Source organism: Uloborus diversus, chromosome 5 (assembly GCF_026930045.1).
Source record: "Uloborus diversus isolate 005 chromosome 5, Udiv.v.3.1, whole genome shotgun sequence".
Taxonomy (NCBI): domain Eukaryota; kingdom Metazoa; phylum Arthropoda; class Arachnida; order Araneae; family Uloboridae; genus Uloborus; species Uloborus diversus.
In genome coordinates this window covers 163,562,868-163,583,880 of record NC_072735.1, presented here as the reverse complement: position 1 = coordinate 163,583,880, position 21,013 = coordinate 163,562,868, and the positions used below count along the sequence as shown (strand labels likewise).

Here is a 21,013-nt window from a genome sequence, read left to right as displayed (position 1 = left end):
TCAAAGAACTGCTGCGGAACAATTGGTGGACGACTTCAAGCATCTGTTTTCCTCTACATCAGAGGATGTTGGCCGTACGAATTTAACGCAGCATAGGATTTACACTGGAGATCACCCCACTATTAAACAGCATCCAAGACGACTACCGTTCGCTAAGAAGGAAGAGGTTGAAACCCTCCTGAAAGAGATGAAGGAGAATGATGTAATCGATCCTTCATCCAGTCCTTGGGCCTCTCCCATCGTCTTGGTCCGAAAGAAAGATGGCTCCACCAGATTTTGTGTCGATTACCGACGGCTGAATGAAATCACCAAGAAAGACAGTTACCCTCTTCCACGGATAGACGACACCTTGGACACTCTTTCCGGACACAAGTCGTTTTCGACTTTGGACTTGAAGAGCGGCTACTGGCAGGTTGAGATACACCCTGATGACCGAGAGAAGACAGCGTTTACAACTGGACAAGGCTTATGGCAGTTTAAAGTGATGCCCTTCGGCCTCTGCAATGCACCAGCTACGTTCGAGCGTCTTATGGAGACAGTGTTAAGAGGACTTTCCTACGAATCCTGTCTGGTCTACTTAGACGATATCATCATCGTGGGACGCAGTTTTGAAGAACATCTGGCAAATCTTAGGAAGGTGCTGCAGAAGCTTAAGGAAGCCAATCTGAAGTTAAGCCCGTTCAAATGTAATTTGTTCCGCCGGGAAGTGAACTACCTTGGTCACATCATCTCTTCTGAAGGTGTACAAACCGATCCAGAAAAGGTATCTGCGGTCAAGAGTTGGAGTCGTCCCGAAAACATCCATCAGCTGCGAAGTTTCCTGGAGCTCTGCACGTACTACAGGAAGTTTGTAAAGGGTTTTTCCAACATTGCACGACCTTTGCATAAGCTGACGGAGAGCAAGCAAAAGTTTGAATGGTCCAAGGAATGCGAAGATGCATTTCTACGACTGAAGGAGGCTTTAACATCAACGCCTATCCTCGCCTATCCTCAGCCTGAAAAATCCTTCATCCTGGACACTGATGCGAGCAACGAGGGCATCGGAGCTGTTTTATAACAAGAAATTGACGGAAATGAACATGTCATCGCTTACTGGAGCAAATGCTTATCAAAGTCGGAGCGAAATTACTGCGTCACCAGAAAGGAGTTACTGGCCATAGTGAAAGCTGTAGAACACTTCCATCATTACCTCTACGGCCGAAAATGTCTGCTTCGGACAGATCATGCCTCGTTAACTTGGCTTTTGAACTTCAGGAATCCAGAAAGCCAGATAGCCAGGTGGATACAGCGGCTCCAGGAATATGACATGGAGATCAAGCACCGAAAAGGGTTGTCTCACGGTAATGCAGACGCTTTATCAAGGAGACCCTGTCCTGAGAACTGCAATTATTGTTCCCGAATCGAGAAACAGTATGGAACGACTACCCCTACTGCCTATCAGGTGACAGTCACTCCAACATCTTCAGAACCTGATCCATGGAGTGACGACCAAGTTCGAAAAGATCAACTTGAAGACCCCGACATAAAACCAATTTTGGAGTTCATGCAGAGTGACAGTCGGCGACCTAGCTGGCAGGACGTTTCCATCTTTAGTCCTGCAACAAAAAGATACTGGGCTTTATGGAACTCGCTCCATTTACGGAACGGCGTGCTACACCGAAAATGGGAATCTGATGACGGCAAAACGTCTAGGTGGCAGTTACTACTTCCCCAATCAAGGATTTCAGATGTTCTGAAAGAAATACATAGTAGTGCGACTGGAGGACATTTTGGTGTGTTGAAAACCCTCAATAAAGTTCGGGAGCGCTTCTTCTGGAGCAAGGCGAAGGATGACGTGGAGAAGTGGTGCCATTCTTGTGACGCCTGTGCTGCTCGTAAAGGACCGAAGAAGAGAAGCAGAGGAAAGCTACATCTGTACAACGTTGGAGCTCCTTTCGAACGAATTGGGATCGACATCCTGGGTCCTCTACCAAGAACTGCTGATGGGAACAAATACATTCTTGTTTCCATCGACTACTTCACCAAATGGCCGGAAGCATACCCCATTCCAGATCAAAAAGCTACCACCTTAGCAGAGACTCTAGTCCAACATTGGATCTCGAGATACGGAACACCTTTGCAGATTCATTCCGATCAAGGGAGGAATTTCATCTCTGCTGTGTTTAAGGGCCTATGTCAAATTCTCGGAATTGAGAAAACTAGGACAACACCACTACATCCACAATCGGACGGTATGGTGGAGAGATTTAACCGCACAATCCTGAATAATCTCTCGCTTATGGTATCCAGAAATCAACAGGATTAGGACAAGAAGCTACCTTTGTTCCTGCTGGCCTACCGCAGTGCTGTCCACGAGACTACCGGATATGCCCCATCTCAGATGCTCTTCGGACGAGGGCTTCGGCTACCTTGTGATCTCGTCTTCGGTCGTCCTCCGGATGCGCCTGCATCGCCGTAGGAGTACATCCAGGATCCCCAGGCCCGGTTGGAAGACGTTCATAACTTCGTACGAGAGCGAATCAACATCGCGGCGGAGAAGATGAAGACCCGATACGACACAAGGTCTACTGGACATGAATTCAACGAAGGCGACAAGGTTTGGTTATGGAATCCCATCCGACGGAAAGGTCTTTCACCCAAATTGCAGTCGCATTGGGATGGACCCTACAAAGTCCTTAACCGACTGAATGACGTCGTAGTGAGGATCCAAAAATCACCTAATGCAAAACCTAGGGTTGTACATTATGATCGGTTAGCCCCATACTATGGCCATAGTTCATGAGTATTACGTAAACAACCATGGTTGATAACATAAAAGTTGTAGATAATTTTTTTGCTTTTAATGTTTAGTAATATTTCTTGTTATTATTGTGTTTCCTATGCATTATTGGTTATTATTTAATGTGTGTATTTGTGAACATGTGATAGAAGTTTGGCACCCTTTCTGGGGATTGTACTGCCCGGGACGTGCAGTCCTTAGGAAGGGGGCAATGTTACAAATCCTGTAAATAGTAATTATTGTAGTAACGTAACCTGTAAATAGTTTCCCGTAATGAATATACAACCCCTTTTCATTCGGCTAAAGTATACGACCCCCTATTTTCTTTTCTTTTCATTGATAAAATTTGATAACGGTCTACGCACTTCGAGAAGCAGTAAGAATGTTGTGGAAACTTCTTCGATGTTTATAAAAGCGCCCTGCGTGATAAAAAGTGGAGTTTCGATTGAGATTTCGAACTGAGAGCGTATTTGCTCTGTTTATAGCGAAGCATTTCGCTGTGTTGTTTTCGTATTTGGAAGTAAATACGTGTGTAACCGTTGAGTTTACGGTGTTGAGTGATATTTGCTTAATTGCTGATGATTATTTTAGCAGTTGTTAACGATTTCTCCTGTACATAGTGTAAATAAAGCTCCTGTGTTTTTATCAAGAACTGTGTCTTCATTTCAAGAAAGTGGAAGTTGCGTCGGATCCGTTACAATATAAACCAGGACCGTAATCAAGGGGTGAATATTTTATTGTTCGAACACCCTCCAAAATTTTTCAAATCCGTTCCAAAGTAGGCTTTTTTTTTTTTTTTTTTTGCTGAAAAATTAATATTTTACTATTTTAGTTATTATTAGAGATGAAAACAGTCAGAAAAAAAACGGAAAAATTTCCAAAAAAAAAACGGAAAAATTAAAACGTTTTTTAACGAAGGGGTTTATTTCCACTTCGGAAAAATCGAAAAAATGAATTTTTTCAACTTTTCAGGAGTTATAACTGAAATTTTCAGCAATAAGTGATTAGAAATTTCTAATACTTAAATTCTGATGCAATTCGCCCCCCCCCCCCGTATGTTAAAATACTGTCCAACTTTGATAATGCAAGTTGTTGTATGATAATATAATTTGCATATAGATCAAAAAACATATAATATTTTTCGCAAAAAAAAAAAAAATTAAACCAATATTCTTAGTGAAGAATTTATTTTCCTTTTCATAAAACAAACAAGCATAACTTTAATCACGACAGAACTATGTTTCTGCTGATTGTGTAAACCAAATGTACTGGGTGCGGCAAAAAAAAAAAAAAAAACAGGCAAGCAATTTTTAGTATAATTTAATTTAAAAGATATAAATTAACAAAACACAAAAAATAATATGAGAAGACTTTTAGCAATGAATAAATTAATTGGTTTCAAACTGCCCACCTTTTGAGGCAAAACAAAGGTGCAACTGATTGAAAATTTTCATTCAAGGGCTGCAAGTCCTTTAATCAATCCTATTCCCAATAAAGCAATTGGTTTAGAGAGTCCAAACTTATGTGTAGTTTAGGGTAAACCTTTGACTCTAAGATAGGGCAAACAGTGTGACAAATGTGATTGAAGTCTAGCGAGTAGAGCGTCCACTCTCAAGATGATATCAAGTCGAAAACAATGCGCCTTGCAGCACGCTTGTCTTTTTGGCCGTATGAACTGGTGTGGAGTCAAGTTGAAATGTCCAGTCTAAATTAATGTGCTGAAGTGCTCTTAGGTCCACAGAAATACAACAGCTTCTAAAATGTCCTTCTAGTACACTTTATGATTCATTTTATGGCGCTTGTGCTGATTTCATCACAGACAAAGCCTGACTTCAGATTTTGGCGATGTTTTCCTTCACTGTTCGTTTTTGTACTTTCCGCACATCGACTATAATTTCTAAGCCACTTGAAGCGGCAAATCGCATCAAATACTGTTTGTCGAGGCACAACAAGCAAACGTATGTCATTCTACTTCGTTAAACAACTTTAAAACAGCAGATTTTTTGCTTAAAATTGTAAGAAAGCCGAAAAACAATACATAAACTAGGATGTATGTTGTGAATTATTTTCTAATAAAGCGAGAGACAAAAATAAATAAAACACTCATTAAAATGAAATTACTTTACCTACATTCGATGACGCAATCTTTGTCCGAGGGTTTTTTTTTTTTTTTTGCCGCACCCTGTATACTGCCGAGCTAAGTACGAAAGCGGAATCTGCATTTGAGCTCAAGCAGGGAGATTGTGTTTTAAAGTTTGGCTCTTTCATATAGTTGTGTGATTCAGATTTTTTTTTTTTTTTTTTTTTCAGAATTTACTAAAAAATAGTGCCTGATGCTCACAATGACACAAAAACATTTCATTTATTAAGCAAAATACGAAACAGAAAACTTGGTTACTCAGTTTTGTTCAAAAGTGTAGGTATGACTTCTTTTACTACTGTGCTTAACACGACCGTGTGAATAAACTGAAACTCCAGTTTAAATTCTGGTTCAGCTTTAGGAATCATTACGCACTTTTGGTTTGGGGTTTCTGTTGGAAAGAAAAAGAAAAACCAATTTAGTTTTGATTTGGACTTAAGACTGGATTAGAAAAAATCAAAATCAATAGCTTTCATTTTCAGACATTAAAGTTACATTGTAAGGAAGGGAAATAATACTTATTTTTCTTTCAAACAATATCAATCATGAATAAAATATGACAACGTATATAAAGTACAAATTCAAAATGAAAAAAGGTTAAAAAACCAGTAAACAGCTGTTTCGGCACTCTAAAATACAAGTGCCATCATCAGTGCAATTAAAAACGAAGACAGGTTCAACCCGACTAAAACACAGTCGAGGCGAACATTGGAATGAGAGACGAGTTGTAAAAGATATGAGAGCAGTACCGGAAACCAGAAACCAAACGACGTCGAGTTTTCGACTACTTTTTATGTAATATCAATCATGTTTGAAAGTCTAAAATTACAATGGGGTTGCTTCCTTCAGTCAAAAGTAATGCTTTTTGTCACTGAAACAGTTAGAATAAGCAAACAAAAAAAAAAAAAAAAAAAAAAACCATGAAGCCAGAAAATACTTTCATTTTCCCAACAGTTATTTTTGAATTAATTTTTACTTTCTTCTATATCTAATATATAGAAGAAAGTATTGGATTCGTGCAAATTTTCGAATTTCGAAGGATTCGAACGTTTTGAGGTGTGCTGAGTCCATTTCGACTATTTTTGGAAAATGTCTGTCTGTCTGTATGTGTGTGTGTATGTGTGTCACGTCTGTGTGTGACCAGTTTTTTGTGGTCGCTCTACAGCAAAAACTACCGCATGAAATCGGACGAAACTTGGTACACATATGTGCCCCTATGTGAACTTGTGCCTATTGGTTTTTGGCGCGAATTCCTCCAAGGGGGTGGAGCAATGGGACGTTTTTTGAGTTACGCGTGATTGCTATTCCTCGGGAAGTAACTGGCGGAATCAAACAAAATTTGGTCCATATGTTGCCATTAACAGGAACAGGTGCTGATTCAATTTTGGTGTCAATAACTCAAACGGGGGTTGAGCTATAGAACGTTTTTTGTCGTCAATTGTGACTGCTGTATCTCAAGAAATAATGAACGGAATGAAAGAAAAATTTATCGGCAAGTAGCCCTTAGTGGGTATAAGAGCTGATTTTATTTTGGTGTTAACAGCTAAAAAGGGGGTAGCGCAATCGCCCGTTCTTTTTTTCCATTGTGAGTGCCCTATCTCAAGAAGTAATGCTACGTTCTGGTTGAAATTTGGAATATATGTGAATCCATATGTAAACAGGCTTTGGTTCAATTTTGGCGCCAATCGCGCTAAGAGGTGCTGATTTATTTTTATTATCATTATTTTTTAGCGAATAAAAATAGTTTTATTAATTGCAACAATAAGAAAGATAAATCGTAATAGATTGTCGTCTGCGTATTTCTCGTGATTTTAATTGTATGGAAATGATCGGAAATATTATCTCAACTAGCAAAAATACCCGGCGTTGCCTGGGTCAGTAATAATTATTAGAAAAAATCGTTACTTGCTTTTGTTTTCTGTTTTAAGTGAAAGAATTTAAAACATATCTTTTTGACGTGATTAAAAATCGAGTTTCTTCCTTACCCATAAAACTAAAATAGCAATAAGTATAAAGAACAAAGTAATATTGATTTAGAAACGAAAGCACTATATTTAAGCATATACAAATTTAAAAAACATGAAATTAATCTTCTCATATTTAAAAAGATTAATCTGTTGATACTTTTTTTTTAACATGGAGTCTAAAACCTTCTCTGTATGGCTAATGAAGTACGAAGTGATTAAAAAAAAGTAGCTGCGCTCGTAATCCCCTTATACTTGCTTTAGTTATTTCGGGAAATTTCAATCATTGTGGCTCTTGGTGCGATTTTACCGAATTTGCGAAAGTCGTTTCGGGGTACCTTCGATGATGCTCCCCCATTCTTTCCTTACTTTGTAAAACGATATGATATTAATTTTCGTTACAGAGATATCGTCGCTAGATGCTGAGATATTTTTGGTCACCATAAAATGGCGCTAAACAGTTTCATCCGAAATGTTACCAAAATAAGTAATACAATTTGGTGATTGTTTGAAATTGTGCAAAAAGGAAAATTAATGGAAGTTTTTGTGCTGTTTATGGATTTGCCTAATTTAGTTGCTGGATTATTTAACACAGTAAAAAAGGTCTTTTGAAAATTCTTTGATTGGCGATATTTTGTTTACATGGTGAAAGCTGAGAAACATTATGACGTAGTCTTCGGCTTCAAAAACAGCAACGTTGAAAAAACTGCCAAATGCATCAGCTACGGAAATCTTTCTGCAAAAATTTTGGCGATCTGCTGGTTGTTTGGATAATGAGTAAGTGTTCAATCAGCATAAATAATAATAAAAACCATTAATTACATTAAAGTTCCGTTTAAATGGAAAATCATCAGCCAAATCATGTATTATTTGCCAATCTTGTGCAAAAATCTTACTTCAAGATTTGACTTGAGAAAAGCCTTGAACAATCACGAAAAGCAAAGAAAGTCAACAATACAACAATTGTCGCTATCGACAGGGAGTTGAGATGATACACTAAATACTGTATTGAGTTGAGGAAAGCCTTCGAACATGGATCTAAAAAGCTCATAACTCGTTTTTTATTCTACTTAGAAATTTCGAACAGGTGCCATCTTCAGCAGAAAAATCAGAGCTTTCGATGGATATATAATGTAAATATGTGCAAGTATTTTTTCATCCCAATATTAGAGAATTTATACAAAAATTGTGTTTTATTGCCCCCCTAAGGGGGTTTTGCCCCCCCATAACGGGACGAAAACTACCCTATGTGTTATTCTGATGCATAAGCTATATTATTGTAAAGTTTCATCAAAATCCGTTCAGTAGTTTTTGCGTGAAAGAGTAACAAACATCCATCCATACATCCATACATCCATACAGACAAACTTTCGCATATATAATATTTGTTCCATCCATACATCCATACATCCATACAGACAAACTTTCGCATATATAATATTTGTAAGATGATTTAAAATTTTTAACTGTTGCCATCTTATGTTTGTTAACAAATAAAATATTTGTAATTAATTCAAGCAAGGCTTTTAAAATAACTTTCAATTTTCGCTCTTTGCTTTGCTTTTGCAATAATTCAGACATTGGGATGGTCGTCAAGTTTTTGCATGTGTAATTTCGTTTTTGTTGGGAATATTGCTTCCTCGTCAAGCATGGGGAGGGATCAGAAAAAAAAAGAAAAATATAGAAGAAAGTTTCGTGATAGCCACAATAACTAGTTTTAAATGTCCGATTTTTGAAACAAGGCGAGGCCTTGATGACGTCACAACTGATGCACTTTGTCGCATCTTTCTACCGCGATTGAACGTTTTGATAATCAAGAAGCAAATTAAAATTGCGCTCTACGCTTGCTATCAACCATATCGTTGCCAATACACGTGAGTAAAGATGCAAATTTAATATTTTGCTCTTCAGGAAAAAATACTTTTAAAATTTTGGAAATGACCCCATTATTATTTCAAGTCAAAAGCGATCTAAAATAGAAAATGTAATTGTTATGATCTGACACATATTACTCAATATTATGAGTTGAACGGCGACTTGACTTATTTCTGAAGTTTGACCAAGAAAGCTCTCAGTTATAAGACAAAAAGGTTTTTTTTTTTTTTCCCTCTGTTTCTTTTTCTAATGAAACTTACTTTTACGTGTAATTCTGTCACGCAGAAAAAGAAGATGTGTGGATTGCATATATTTTTTAATGCTTAACCCTCTGTATGTTCCCAAAAGCACAGAGCTATTAAGAAACCCTATTATTATTCATTAAAAAATCAATTTTTTCCATTTTTTCCAATTTTTCCCGGAAAAAAAACGGTAAAAAACCGTTTTTTTTTTTCCACCACTTCAAAATTTCCGGAAATTTTACATCTCTAGTTATTATTAATTATCATTATTATTTTCAGTTTCACTTGACTAATGATATTTTAGTATCAGAAAATTGCACCAACATGGCGCTTTATCTGCTGTATTAATTTAACTTGTAATTTTTCTCCTTTTTTTCTGTACTTATTGCGAACGTTATCTCTTAAAAAACAATACAACAGTGTTTTCCTTCAGATTTTAAAAACCTGACTCAACAAAAACATCGGAAATCTTTACATTTGAAAAGATAAAAATCTATATTTATCTTATTTTAATAATTGTCCAGAAATATGAATTTAAGAAGTAGTATTATTTCGAATGCGCGTATATGAGCACACACATCTTTTTTTTTTTTTTTTTTTTTTGAGTTATCGAAAATATATTTTGTATAATATATAATCTATATATATTTTAATATATATAGATTATATATATTAAAATATATATATACTATTGATTGTTATTATAACAGGGGTACAAGGAAGTTTTGTAAGGTATATATCAGACTTTTTTCTTTTATATATAGGTACGTCGTCTTTTACATTTACTTTCAATCACCTATTTTAACTACAACAAAAAGGATAGAATGTATGAATGAAATGAAATTCAATTGATCATAAACAATTCCTAAGAAATGTGTTTGATAAAATATTCTCGGAAACATACGTCTGGTCTCTGATAATCGGCTCTGTCGATTAGTGATCATGATGATTATTTTTAATACTTCCAATTTCTCCATCACTATTTATTTTTCCTTCTAAAATAAATAGTTAATAGTTTATTTCTGAGAAAAGATTATTTTTCTTTAATTTCCTAACTTTCCAAAATAATTTCAAAATTTCACCCAATTTCCTCGAGCCAATATTCATATCACTGTTCATAAAGTAAAATTATGTTAGCTAGACATGAAAATTATTTTCAAAAATGTAGGATGGCCTGTGGTGAAAAAGCTAATTTAGGAGCACTTTCAATTAAAATTTGTTTAAACCATTTTATCCAAACCTTTTACATTTTATGAAAATTATAACGTTATCTAAAAGCACTGTGCGAAAGGAGAAAAGTATCGACCCATGAAAATTGTAGCAGCGTTGTATATACTGTAAACTCCGGATTATCCACGGAGCGGATTATCCGCGGTCTTACAAACTTTTTTTTTTAATGTTTTTTTCCGCGATGATTAACCGAATGTAGATAGATGTATCCATTTTTTCTTAGCAAGCGAAAAATATATTTTTTGTCATTCCTAATTCTTTCTTTAACCTGATTTTTAGATTAATCGGGGATTTTTGGAATAATAGAGATTTTAGATAATAGATTAATAATGATTTTTAGATTAATAGGGATGTGCCGATTAATCGGCGCATTCCTATTACTTACCCTTTACTACGATCCTCATTTTCAATTGTTGATCAAATGTTTCGAACTTCAATTCCAAAACATTTCCGGGCGAAAGCACCAACTTATCTTCCAAAGGCTCGTTATTTGAGGGGGTCAGGGGGAGGTCATTGATCTCCCCCTAGCTTTTAGAAATTAATGTATTTACATATAGGTAGGTGTGATTTTTGTAGTTTTTCGATATACTTTACATCGAGTAGGATAACCATCGACCCTCGCTGGAAATATTCAAAATGATGGGTCTGCTTAGCCTAATATCATCCAAGATTTCTAAAATTGTGTTTTTAGAACTTCAATCTCGAAAAATTATCTGTGGGGAGTCTCTCAAGGGAATTCCTGGCTCACTGGAGCTCAGTTCTGCTCCAACACTTTTTTTTTCAGGTTTATGTATTTTTTTCAATTAAATGGAATTCTGGGAATTTATGCATGAAAATACCTTCTGAAGATCATAAATCTCCTGCACTTCTTTTGTCAGAAATTAATACCTAATTGGAATTGGCAAGGCCGCCATTTCAAATTTTTCTGGGGAAGGTGCGCAAAGGATGCATATTCAATGCAAATTTTATCGGGAAAAAAGCAAAAAACACGCCCACTTTTATGTGAAAAACATTAATTTTTCAAACACAGGGGGGGTGACAGCTCCCCCCTCCCCCTTCATAACAGGACTGGAGCTTGGAAAATTGATGTAAAAATGTGATAGTGTTAATTTTTGGAGAAAAAGAAATAATAATAATAATAAATCCCAAAATTTGACATTTGAAGGTGGATACCTTCACCATCGATATGTAAATGATGAAATCCCAAACGAAATTGCACCTAAATTTTACCAAAAAAATTTTTTTCTTCAACTTTAAACAGTCAAATAACCTAAATCAATTAAAAATGACACTTTAGCGTCCGAAAAAAATAATAATAAAAATTCCACGGAAAATGTTTGTGAACATGCTTTTTTAACAAACATTAAAGTAGATTTGATAACAAACCTGTCATTTGCAAGTTTTCCTGGGATGGGGTGCGGGAGCAAAGGGTATATGAAAAATATATATTTGGGCCCGATGTTTCGATGTTTCCGGGGGGGGGGGCAAAGGGTGTAAATTCAATACAATTATTTCAAAAAAAAAAAAAAAAAAACACAAGAAAACCACGCCCACTTGTATGTAAATACATTAACTTCCCAAAACCAGGGGAGCAATTGCCCCCTCCTGCCTCTCTAGTTGATGGTCCTACGTATATATAACGTGGAAAAAAAAGCAACAAAATAAGTGCGCACTCATATAAATACATAATGTTTCGAAAACCTAAGGGGAAAGGCAATCACACCTCCTGTTCCCTTCAAATGACGGACCGAAGTTTTAGTTCAAAGGAAATATTTCTACTACTGCAATAATAAATGTTCCCCAAAACTTGAAACCAAAAAAAAAAAAAAAAAATATCGTGCGACGTTTTTCACGCATAAAATTTTCTCATTACCTTTTTCTTTTTTTTTAAACAGAAGATCTTTGTCATTTTTTAAATGAAAAACGACGCAAATAATCGATTGCTGATGCAAATAAATATGGGAAGGTATTCAAAAGATATCTCAACATGTAATCGTAAAAAGGTCACAAAATTAATTTGAAAAGAACTCACTTTCCAATAATTTCTTTTAGTTCGTACACATCATCAAAGAGTATTTCATCTTCTGACAGCATCTTTAAAAATGTATCAGTTGAATTGTAAATTCAAATATTTTTCACTTAATGAAAATTCAGAGCACTGCTATAGCTGTAGATATCATGTAAATCAATGGTGTAAAATATAGTGTTCCTTATTTTCCAGCAAAAACAACGACTTTTTCACTGCACACTACAATCTCTTATTTACATAAACGCAATAACTTTGAATGGTAATGCATCATAGACACGTATCAACTGCAAATTTTCTGTGTGTTCTTTATTTGTTTACAAAACATGCAGAAGATAGCCACTTAACTAAGATGTCTCGAAACACATGTTTTTCCCTTTACAGAGTTAAATACCACCTCACGCCGCTATGTACATTAGCCGACAAACTGATCAAGAACAGGCGAAAGCGAACGCATGCGTCGTCTGCAGTATAGCTAAAGGACTGACTTCAGTTCAAATCATATTTCCATAAAAACGGAACCAAATTTCGAAATTAGATGTTACGTATTTCAACCAAAAATGGAAATTTTGTATTTATTTTTACAAAAATATAGTAAATAAATCATATTTAAATGATAAGAACAAATATTTAAAATATTAAAATTAATGACGCAGGATCAACCGTCTCTGATTTATTAACTATATCTGTGACTACAAATCTACTGTTTTGTTGATTTTTGATAAGCTATGTGAAATTTCAAAGGGCAATGGAGTTTTCATCTTATTTACATTTAATATAAGTTGCTTTTTTTCGTCATTATGTTAAAATTTTCATATTTATATGAATTTCTGCAAATAATTAGTAAGAACTCATTCCTAATTTATACAAAAATCGAATTTTAATGCATGGTCATTGAAATACCTTAACCACCATGTTTCTAAATCACCGAACATTTGTCTGTTGATTTTTATTTTATTATTACGAATCGATTGTTGTTTTCAATGTTATTTCATTCCTGCTGTATTATACACTTTCGCCTGGTAATAACTCCAGCAACATGTCAACATGTTGTGTATACATTATAGAAGAATTGTCAAAAGTTTACAATTTCCTTTTTCATTGCTGTCATCGAAAAGAAGAATTTCTTTCTGTGAATTTTATTCATCTGTCATTGTATGGAAATGAACGCTACATTAAAATTTTACACAAATTAATTGAATAAAATTTGAAATTTCCCATCAAAAAGAGATCAATGGTGAAAGTTTTCAGTCTTTTTGAAAAAGTGTAAGACAATGTTGAAGTTGGCACAAGTAATCTACACAGCCTTTTTCGTACTTCGCAAAAAATCCTCAATCTCGACCTCTTAAGGGGTCGTAAGGTTCATCATAAACTTTAGGAAATGATCCTGATTTTCTTTTAAAAAAAGGAAGAGTTAGGGGGGAGGAGAAGAGAGTTAAGGGGAGGTTCCAGTGGGATCATATACACATTTGTTTGTTTCTGTTACATTTCTGACCTTCAAAAGACAAATTGAAATAATAGTAATAACATACAAATAAAAAGTAACGATAAGTGATATGAAAAGTGTAGTGGAGATAAATAGTTTTTGAATTTCAATTTAAATGTCCTGTAACTTAATTATTCTTTGTAGTGTCATGCAAATTTCAGCTGTGTGCCAATTATAAAAAATCAGCAAAGTGGCCGATTAATCAGTGCATCCCTACTTTTTACCTATAAACAAATAGCCTTACATAGGCAATATTCTTTTTTTAATTGATTAAGTATTATATAGTATGCTCATTATGTACTTTCAATTGCTCAAAAATGTATCTCAAAGTTTCAAAAAAAAGTCAAAGAATTGTGACCTTGAGAAAGAATGCATTTTGGTTCGGTTTTGACATTAAATGGTTCTAAAAAACAAGTTTTGTTTAGCGTAACTAGGAGCAAAAGATTAGCTCAAAGTTTCAGATATGTTTGACTGTTCAGTAACGCAAAAGAATAATGCTGTTATTGATCTTTCTAAGTTCCTAGTCCTTCATTCATAATAATAAGATAGCAGGAAAATTGTCATATTTGAATGAAAATGATAGCAGCCATTCCATTTATACTGGCGGTCTTCAAATAAATTTGAGAAATAATAAAAATTGAGATGAGAAGTTTCGCAATTTTTTAACGTATGCCCACTAGTAGTGAACAGCAAGAACAACATACAGTAGGATTGTTATTGAGTGGAATTTAAGCAGAAGTAGTGGGAATCACTCCATCCTGCACTGTAGCGCGAACCCAGCCTCTACTGTATAAAAAGGGTGTACTTCCCCAAATACAGCTATTAAATACATTTTAGTCTAAAAAAATCAATTTTTCTATTTTTTTCTAATTTTTCAAGAAAAAACTTATTTTTATACTGTTAGCATTCAACAGAATTTAAAAGAGTCAAAAAGTGGTGTATAGGGTTGTGTTCGATGAGCGACAGGTAGCTCACCGGTTAAAATAATGATGTCACCTCCAATGCTTTAGCATTAGCTGATGTCACAGCTGTCACGTGATCAATCGACCGGTTGCTACTGGTTGAGCTCGTCGAACATAAGTTAGGTGTTTTACTTATTCATGTATTGGAAATCCCCCACCCCACCCCTCACACAAAAATGTTTTAAACATCAGTTATTTAAGAATGACACTCTATACACTATGTGCACTGTTAGACATGAACTTCAGGTATTGTTGTATTGATAATTATTTCTGCTCTTCATTACAAATCAAATATTTTACATATTTTAATATGTTTTCATATTTCAATCTTAGAAGCATTATTATTTCGCCCTCTGCATTCTGGATTTGATGCTTTATTTTAAAATTAAATTTTTATATTTGTATGTATCATTTTTTATGAAAATGTTTGTTTATTTCCCCACAGGATTCTTTTTTTCGCATCCTGAAGATTGAATTGGTTTTTTTCTCTTCCAAGAATGATAACCGACTCTCCTGTTTTATTGGTGAAAGCTGTTCATAATTTTAAAGGCACTAATAATGATGAGGTAAATTATTTCCAATTTCCTGGCATATCAGCAGATATTGCTTAAGTTATTTTGTTATGAAATAGTTTAAACATTGAAATGAGCAAAAATTATTTTCTTGGACAAGTCTATTGTGCAGCCAGTTGTTCTCTCTCTTTTTTTCTTTTTTTGTTCTTTTTTTCCCTCATTCCTTCCTTTCTCTCCCCCCGCCCACCCACTGGTCCCCTTAATTTTCTTCCTTCTTCCTTCCTCTTTTTTTTTTTGCATTTAATTCCTAAATCTCTTCATTCGTAGAAAAATTTTGTTAATGATTCTACATTGATTAGTATAGTCGGACCCCAATTTAACAAATTCATAACGTTAAATCGGGGTTACTCATAATATTGGGTGTGAAAAAAAAATTTTAAAAACTGCTTTTACCTTATCTAAAACCCCTAATAATCAACTGTGCAAAAAAATCTATAATTAGAGAGTGTACACTTTTTATTCAGCATTTCACGACTTATTACACACTAGATAAATTGAAATTTTAAACTACTGAGTAATAGATGTTTGACAATTTCCTTGATACTTGACTCGAAATAGTTCTTTCTCGACTTTATGGAGAAAAGAAAATACTGTTTTATTTGCAGCCTGCTGCATGAGATATGTTTTTACAGTTTCCAAGCCATGTAAAGCATTTGACAAAGTAACAGTTTTAATGAGAGTTTCAGTATTGCTTTCTGCATCAAAATCAATATTCCTTGGTTGCCCTCTCGCCCGTCGAAAATTGCTAATTTCAAGAAAATTCTTTTTCTTGTTCCGATAATATGGAACAAATTTGGAAAACAATCCAATATTTCCTAACTGAAATTAACAAAAAGAAAATTCGGCGTTAAAATAATTCATTAATTCAGAGTTTATTATTCGGTAAATAGGGGGGGGGGGTTGCCTCCATTTTAGTCGGGGAGAAAAAAAATTTTGTTAAATCCCAAAATTTGTTAAATAAAGGTTCGTTAAATCGGGGGTCCAAACTGTAAGGGGTGCAATTACACACTGGTATGCATTCAGGTACTTCTCTACCAGTACTAAGGTAGAACAGGGGAGTGTGCAGAGCTTCAGTAATGGGAGTAATTGTTCAACTGTTGTTTTTTCATGTAATTGTTATGCTCATTTAAGCGAAATTTCAAGGAATGACGGGTCTGTCCAACATTATTACATACATTTATTTCTTTTGTTCATGTGTGTCTTCATTATTTTACAGCTATTTATATACCTGAAAAAAAGCTTTGCTTCCTTTTTATAGCTTTGTTTGACTAAAGGAGATGTTATCACTGTTACACAAGCTCTTGATGGTGGTTGGTGGGAAGGAACGTTAAATGGTGTGACAGGATGGTTTCCTAGCAATTATGTAAAAGAATTAAAATCTGGTGAGTTTATTTTAATGATTAATAGTAATTTTGATTCCTTTCTTATTGTTCCTCTTTTTATAATAGCACAATTTTGTTGTTAATTTCTTTCCAAGCATTTTTTTTTTTCAATTAAGCTATTTGCAAACTATATTTTAAACATTAATTACTTTTCTGATCATTATACTTGTGTCATCCATTTTCTGTCTTCATATTCTTTTTATCATCGTCTACATCATGGATTAGGCTTAAAGCCTGTTCTAACTCCATTGATCTATCCACCGGAGCGTTGGTCTGCCTGGATCTCACTGGCCTCCAGGTCTAGTTCACCAGTCTGTAGGTCATCATTCATTTGTTCCACATATCTCTTCCATTTATCCTAATACTCTATTATTTTATTGTTGATGTCATACCTTCAAGTCTTGGCATTATGGCATATGTAACATTTGGGCTGAAATGTTTGTAGGCTAACATAGTAAAACATATTTTTCGGAGTTAAATTCTATTTGCCTTCGAGGAAGATACAGCAATTATAGTTAGTGATCATGCAGTTTTTCGTACCATTTGTACAGCACAATTTCTCTGTAGCCTCAAAATAGGCCTCGGTTTTGGCGGCTCCGTCTTCATCAGTGCTTAATTTCATTCCAGTGAGCATTCTTTTAAAATTTATAAACAGGAAAAAGTCACTGGGGTCTAGATCTGGAGAGTACAGTGGACGAGGAAGCGATTTCTGGGAGCAGTTTTGTTGAATGATAGCGAGTGGGAAGGAGCAACCCCCTAGTTAATGATATTATTTCTTCAAAAAGACCTATTTTTTTGGATCCATATTGCACTTTAAAATTTTAAGTAAAGTGCACCATAACAAATAGATCTTTATTTTAATTAGTGTTTGCTTTCAAAATTGTATTATAAAAACATTTTACGCAACATGGTATTGCATCAAAAGTGTTAATAGTATTTTTTAATGTTTTTTTTCCTCAGCAGATGCTGTAAAAGGTGGTGAAACTAATGTCCAACCATCTGAAGTGCCTTTGTTACCAAATTTAAATGATATGAAAATGTATCGTGGCATAGTAAGTTATGATTTTAGTTTAAAATATTTGGAATTCTTCTACTGTGCTTCAATTTTTCCTGAATTTTTATTTTGAATTAATGATTAAGAAATGATGATAAAAGTGAAAAATTGATATGCAATTGCATGATTTTGCCTGTTTACCTCTGCCTTAATGCCATTGCGTGGCATTAAGGCAGAAACAGCTATGTATACTGCCGGGGGGAAGGTAAAGCGCGGTATCTGCATCTTTTTTTCTTTTTTTTGTCATCTGTTGTATTTAAGCTTTATTGTTCAAGTTTGCATTTGGTTTCCGCCAAAAATAAGGCATGAAAAAATGCCAAATTCCAACATTTCCCTAGTGTTAGTATGGAATCCAAAACGGGTTTCTTCGAATTTCTCAAAACCCCATTTCTGCAGATACTGCATTTTACCTTCCCACAGCTGTATTGCTGCCAAGTTTAGTCAGGACTTCTTCTAATAAAAAATTCAAACCTTTACTTACTTTTTTAATGCAATTCAGTGCATAAAATAATTTATGTGTTTGCACTAAAACTAATTGGCAGTTTGAGGTTGGCAAATGATTTAAATCTTGAAATTTGGAAAAATCACTATTTTAACTAATTGTAAGCATTTTGAATATTTTACCAAAGCAGTTGTTACATTCAATGGAGTGAACAGTTCTAAGAGACTCTTCATCTTTATTTGGGATTGATAAACTGAATGGGCCAGCCTAGCAGGGCCTAGATCCTATTTCTGGTTGTTACTTTTCTATTTGTATTTTGAAGTATATGATGTCGTCAAAGTGCCATGCAACATTTGCTCAGCATAAGCACCTGTAAGTTTTTAATTTAGCTTTTAGCTCAAAGAGGACATTTGTGTATCCTATAGTAAAGTTAGTAGTTATCCCAGTTTCACCTTATACACTGATTTAAATATGCCAAAGTTAAGGCCAAAAAATTGAAATGTGACTAAAACATGTTGACAAAGATAGTATAAACAATGGTAACCCATTCTGTGAAAAAAAAAAGAGGCTGCTACTCAGATAAAAACATTGAAACTACTTCTGTAATTCTTCTCTTCATACCTTAATGAAAGATACAATATTTCCCATCTGTCCTAACTTCAGACGAACCCTTTGGCTCTTCCAAATTAAATAGATGAAGGGAACCCTATAATGTTAATTTCAAACAAGTTTTAGTATCTAACAATTTGTATTCATCCTATGATCTTTGAAAGACAATGAACAAAAGTCATGTTTGTATTTTGAAAACCCATTTTATCTGCATTTTCAGTAACATTAACGTAAACTGCACACATATTTCCTTTGCAAGCTAATGTTGGAATTTTTTCACATGTGTACTCTTGTGTGTGTTGTTTCTCTTACCATAGCCTTTATCGTAAAATATTTTATACAATCAATATCTTTTCAGGTTTTTCAAGATATTGTTGATACTGAAAACAATCATTTAAGTGAACTTCAATTATTAATCTCAAAATATTTAAATCCATTAAAATTAGCAGATATGTAAGTAAATTTTTGCCTTCATTTCTAAACTGAAACTGAAAAATGTTCTTTTATTTATTTTGTTGTTGTTGTTATTTTTACAAACCAGCACCAATATGTGATTACTGTATGTACTCTTGTGTGAGTTTCAAGGTTTTTATTAATTTAATTTTTTTACAAAAAAGGGCTTGAAAGGGCTATGAAAAGTTGAAAATCAACTTATACGAGGGTTTGTGAATCATATTGCTCCATGTTTTGTTTATTATCTCATTTTCCCCCCATCCTATTTAAATTATTCTTATTTGTGTAATCAAATTGTGAAGCATGAAACATTATCAAAACAGCATGTGTTAAATAAAGCATGCTTTAGTTGGGGGTAGTTTGTAGGGACTCCAAGTAGAGAGCAGTGGATAAAAATTTTGTTGAAAATCGCCAATCAGAAATGGCGCCCAGGTTGCCACTTTTGGCAGGCTGTATCTTGAAGCAAAAAAAAAATGGGGAAACAAAAATATATGTGTTTAGCTTGCCTTTTTCTGAATTTTAACATACGTTAAATGCAAAAGCTTCTAAGATTATGTAGGTAAGATTTTTTCTTTGCCTGTCAGAAATGACATGGACTATGCCATGTAGGGATATGCATTAAAAAGTTCGATGTTTCAGAACATTGATATTTTTTGGGTCAATGTATTGATACCGTTCATATTTTAATTTTGAACATTGATGTCACACCTCTAATATGCATACGTCTAATATGCATACCTCTAATATGCTTGGATTTTCTATCATAGAAAAAACGACGCTTGACAGAAGATTATTTTTTCTACTTTTAGTTATTTGCAAGTTGAAAATTGTTATCCCAGGGAGTGTTTAAAAATAATAAACTGATAAAGAAAACTTTTTTTAAAAGCTGACTGATCAAAATGTTATGTTTAACTTACAAGACTCATCTTAAATGATGCACATTGAGATTTTGAAAAATACTCAAGTATAAGAATAAAAAAATATATGCTGTATGTTGATTTCTATTCTGAATTTTAAAAAGTGGTACTGAAATTTTTTGAACTGTAATGTTCTATTTGATTTTAATGTGAATATAACTTTCTTATTTATCTTTTTAGTTTGAATGAAATAGAATATTCGAACTTAGCAAATAATTTAGAGGATGTATATGCTTGTAGCAGAGCTTTATTAAATATGTTAGAAGATATCAAAGGGTAAGTTTCTATTATCATTTTTGCATGCTTTTTAGTTGACCCTCAAAAATGTAGAAGTAAAAGGAAATTACACAAGTTTACTTCGCATTTACTTTTGTGAAGAAGTGTGTAATGAATTTAGCATGTCTACATAAAATACATTTTAAAGTGCTTATACATTTAACTATAGTACGTACATTTAAACAAAAATTTATTTGTGTGACATAATGTTTTTCTTCTTCTTTTTCTTCTAATGAGCTATTTGTACAACTATTGTGATCCTTGAATACAGAACAAATTTGGGATAGGTGTGAAAACTTCTTAAATAAGAACTTAATTGTTAAATATTTTTTACTGTATAGACATTTTGATCTAGCTTGTAGTTCCTTATTAGTGCTGAGTCTTTTTTATTACTACTATTATTAAATGTATTATGCTTTATTATGAAATGTATGTTACAATTATTAATGTTAAACATTTTCATTTATTTCTATTTCTAATTAATGATGTGTGTTATTCATTTCATAGGAAGTCAAGGTTAACTTTTATTTTAGTATTTTTCAATGGAAACAAATAATAACTGTTTGTAATTCATTGTTTTGCACTTGCAGACAAATGTATGATG

At 33.9% G+C, this 21,013-nt stretch overlaps 2 protein-coding genes across 5 annotated transcripts in view; one reads left to right on the top strand and one right to left on the bottom strand.

Annotated features, from left to right (window-relative positions):
* The window catches only part of LOC129221919 (peripheral plasma membrane protein CASK-like), a 246,374-nt gene extending 233,717 nt beyond the window's left edge, over window positions 1–12,657 (bottom strand). For all 3 annotated transcript variants that reach the window (XM_054856297.1, XM_054856298.1, XM_054856299.1), the window contains exon 1: window positions 12,263–12,657. In XM_054856297.1, coding sequence (XP_054712272.1) covers window positions 12,263–12,324 — 62 coding nt within the window. In that variant the 5' untranslated portion in view covers window positions 12,325–12,657. The remainder of the gene's footprint in view (window positions 1–12,262) is intronic.
* Window positions 12,658–12,972: 315 nt separating this feature from the next.
* LOC129222224 (rho guanine nucleotide exchange factor 7-like) overlaps window positions 12,973–21,013 on the top strand; it is a 31,646-nt gene continuing 23,605 nt past the window's right edge. The window contains exons 1-6 of one of the 2 annotated variants that reach the window (XM_054856705.1): window positions 12,973–13,099; window positions 15,150–15,270; window positions 16,535–16,658; window positions 17,622–17,710; window positions 19,122–19,216; window positions 20,314–20,409. In XM_054856705.1, coding sequence (XP_054712680.1) covers window positions 15,202–15,270; window positions 16,535–16,658; window positions 17,622–17,710; window positions 19,122–19,216; window positions 20,314–20,409 — 473 coding nt within the window. In that variant the 5' untranslated portion in view covers window positions 12,973–13,099; window positions 15,150–15,201. Of the gene's footprint in view, window positions 13,100–15,149; window positions 15,271–16,534; window positions 16,659–17,618; window positions 17,711–19,121; window positions 19,217–20,313; window positions 20,410–21,013 lie in introns of both variants that reach the window. The other variant, XM_054856704.1, reaches the window with a different exon arrangement.